The sequence below is a fragment of the Nansenia antarctica genome (assembly GCF_963989245.1).
Source record: "Nansenia antarctica genome assembly, chromosome: 13".
In the NCBI taxonomy this organism is placed as follows: Eukaryota; Metazoa; Chordata; class Actinopteri; order Argentiniformes; family Microstomatidae; genus Nansenia; species Nansenia antarctica.
Window position 1 is genome coordinate 20,133,869 of NC_137683.1, and position 2,500 is coordinate 20,136,368.

General features: G+C 47.2%; 1 protein-coding gene across 1 annotated transcript in view; it reads left to right on the forward strand.

Annotated features, from left to right (window-relative positions):
* LOC308169389 (exocyst complex component 6B-like) overlaps positions 1 to 969 on the forward strand; it is a gene marked incomplete at its 3' end in the record, with an annotated part of 80,034 nt that extends 79,065 nt beyond the window's left edge. The window contains exons 21-22 of the mRNA XM_080544072.1: positions 368 to 519; positions 843 to 969. Of these exons, the coding sequence (XP_080400198.1) occupies positions 368 to 519; positions 843 to 969 (279 nt within the window). The remainder of the gene's footprint in view (positions 1 to 367; positions 520 to 842) is intronic.
* Between the last annotated feature and the right edge of the window lie 1,531 nt (positions 970 to 2,500).

Sequence of the window (2,500 nt, forward strand, 5' to 3'; positions counted from 1 at the left end):
CCTATCACTTGCAATACGCATACACACACACACACACACACACACAAAGAGCAAGAGACACACACAGACATAGAGACAGAGACACTCTCACAGTCTGACACACGCAGTAAAACAAACAGAGTGCAGAGTAGTGATGACAGTGATGGTTATCGCCGTGGCGATAACACGCAGGTGGCTGTAGTAATGATGGGAGAGCTATCGCTATGACAACACGGTTATGTGTCCTTAACGATCACTATCAGCCTATCAGCTCTGATACTGTGGACACAGTGACACACACACACACACCCACACACACACACACACACACACACACACCCACACGGTAATTATAGAACTTTATGTTCCTGAGTGGTTGTGGCTCCAGAGCCAGCCCCTCGTGGCCCAGCCTTGGTGGTCTCTGTGCCCAGAGAGGATGCACCCTGCTGGGCTTAGCCTCCCTCACCACCCCCCTAACCTCCTGGAGCTCCATACCAGACCAGTCCCCTGTGACAGAGCTGGTACACCACGTCCTCTCATGTGACACACTCACACACTCACACACACACACACACACACACACACACACACACACAGTCTAGAACCCGTGGTCCAAACCTCCCCTCCCCTCTCTCCAGTGTGTGTGTGTGTGTGTGTGTGTGTGTGTGTGTGTGTGTGTGTGTGTGTGTGTGTGTGTGTGTGTGTGTGTGTGTGTGTGTGTGTGTGTGTGTGTGTGTGTGTTGCTCTCTGCATCTTGTTCTACATGTAATACCACACTATGGTTAACAACCTCCTTATCTCCCTCTCTCTCTCTCCCTCTCCCCCCCTCTCCCTCTCCCTCCCCCCCTCCCTCCCTCCCCCAGGATGAGAGACACCAGCCGTAAGAACAACATGTTCGCTCAGTTCCGTAAGAATGAGAGAGACAAGCAGCGGCTGATCGACACGGTCGTCAAGCAGCTGAGGAACCTCATCTCCGCCCACCAGGCCTGAACCCAGCCTTCCCATTGGCTACGGCTTTCTCACGCCCTCCCCCACCAGGCCTGAACCGAGGAATCCTATTGGCTACCGCATCATCACACCCGCCCACCAGGCCTGAACCAAGCAATCCGATTGGCTACAGCAACCACGTTTCATCATATTCTTTTTTTTTTAATAATTTTATTTTCAGATTTTCAAATACATACGAAAATACAAACAGTAGCAAGCAGTAGCAAATACATTTTTTTTTTTTTTTTTTTTTTTTTACCACAACAAAAGATAAACATAAATAAATAAATAAAATAAGCATCCAGAATCTGTTACGTATGTGTCATGGCCATCACCAGGTCACAGGACAATCATAATAACATCAGGGCTGTCGTGGAAAGGATAGGTTTTCTACTAATCCCATAAAGGGGCGCCATACCACATTACATTTATTTCTAGATCCCTGCATGGTGTATCTCAGCTTTTCGAGCTTCAAGTTCAACATGACTTCCTTTACCCACTGTAAGAAAGACGGAGGCCGTACTGACTTCCAACCAAAAACAATGAGACGGTGAGCTAACAGTGAGGCAAACGCAATTGCATTTTCTTGATGGGTGGTAACACTGTTTTTTAAAGGACATACACCAAAAATAGCTGTAATTGGATTTCGATCAATATTAATGTTACACATAATTTAAAAAAACACTTAAAAACGGATGTCCAAAAATCAACCAGCGATGGACATGACCCGAACATGTGACCCAAAGTAGCTGGGCTCTGATGACATCTCAAACACCTGGGGTCTACAGATGGATATGTTTTGGCCAGTCTTTCATTGGCAAGATGCAGGCGATGGAGGACTTTACATTGAATGAGACCAAGCCTCTGATTTTGACCTCCCGCAGCCTCCCCTGACGTAGAGGCCAGCCTCCATGGTGTCCTTGTACATGAGAACCTCCTTCCTCTCCACCCAGAAGTGAACCTCTTCTCTCTCACGTCTTCCAACATGGCTTCCCCCCCCTCATAGACACACTCTTAGAAAGGGGGGGTTGCCAGATTGTATATCTCACACTATACTCGTAGACACATTGTTAGTAAGGGGGGGGGGTTGCTAGATTGTAGAAATGGGGGTTGCCAGATTGTATATCTGACACTATAATCTTAGACACTCTGTTAGGAAGGGGGGTTGCCAGATTGTAGAAAAGGGGGTTGTCAGATTGTATATCTCACACTATAATCACACAGCACTGCCTGGGGCAGGATATTTCCCCAAAGCTCTGGCAACACACTTCCAGTCCACTGGACATCCTACCTACCCACCGGCCTGCCCTGGGGATCTCTGGGGTGGGCAGAGTGATGCATCTTGGGACATGAAGTATCATATCGAGCCTTGTAATGGAATCTTTTCTTGCTGTGTTTCTTTGCTAGGCTGGAGTTTGATGAGCAATGCCTATACAGTACAGTTTGACTAGTAATGCCTATATGGTGTAGTTTGACTAGTAATGCCTATACAGTAGTATTGCCCTTACAGTACAGTTTGACTAGTAATGTCTAT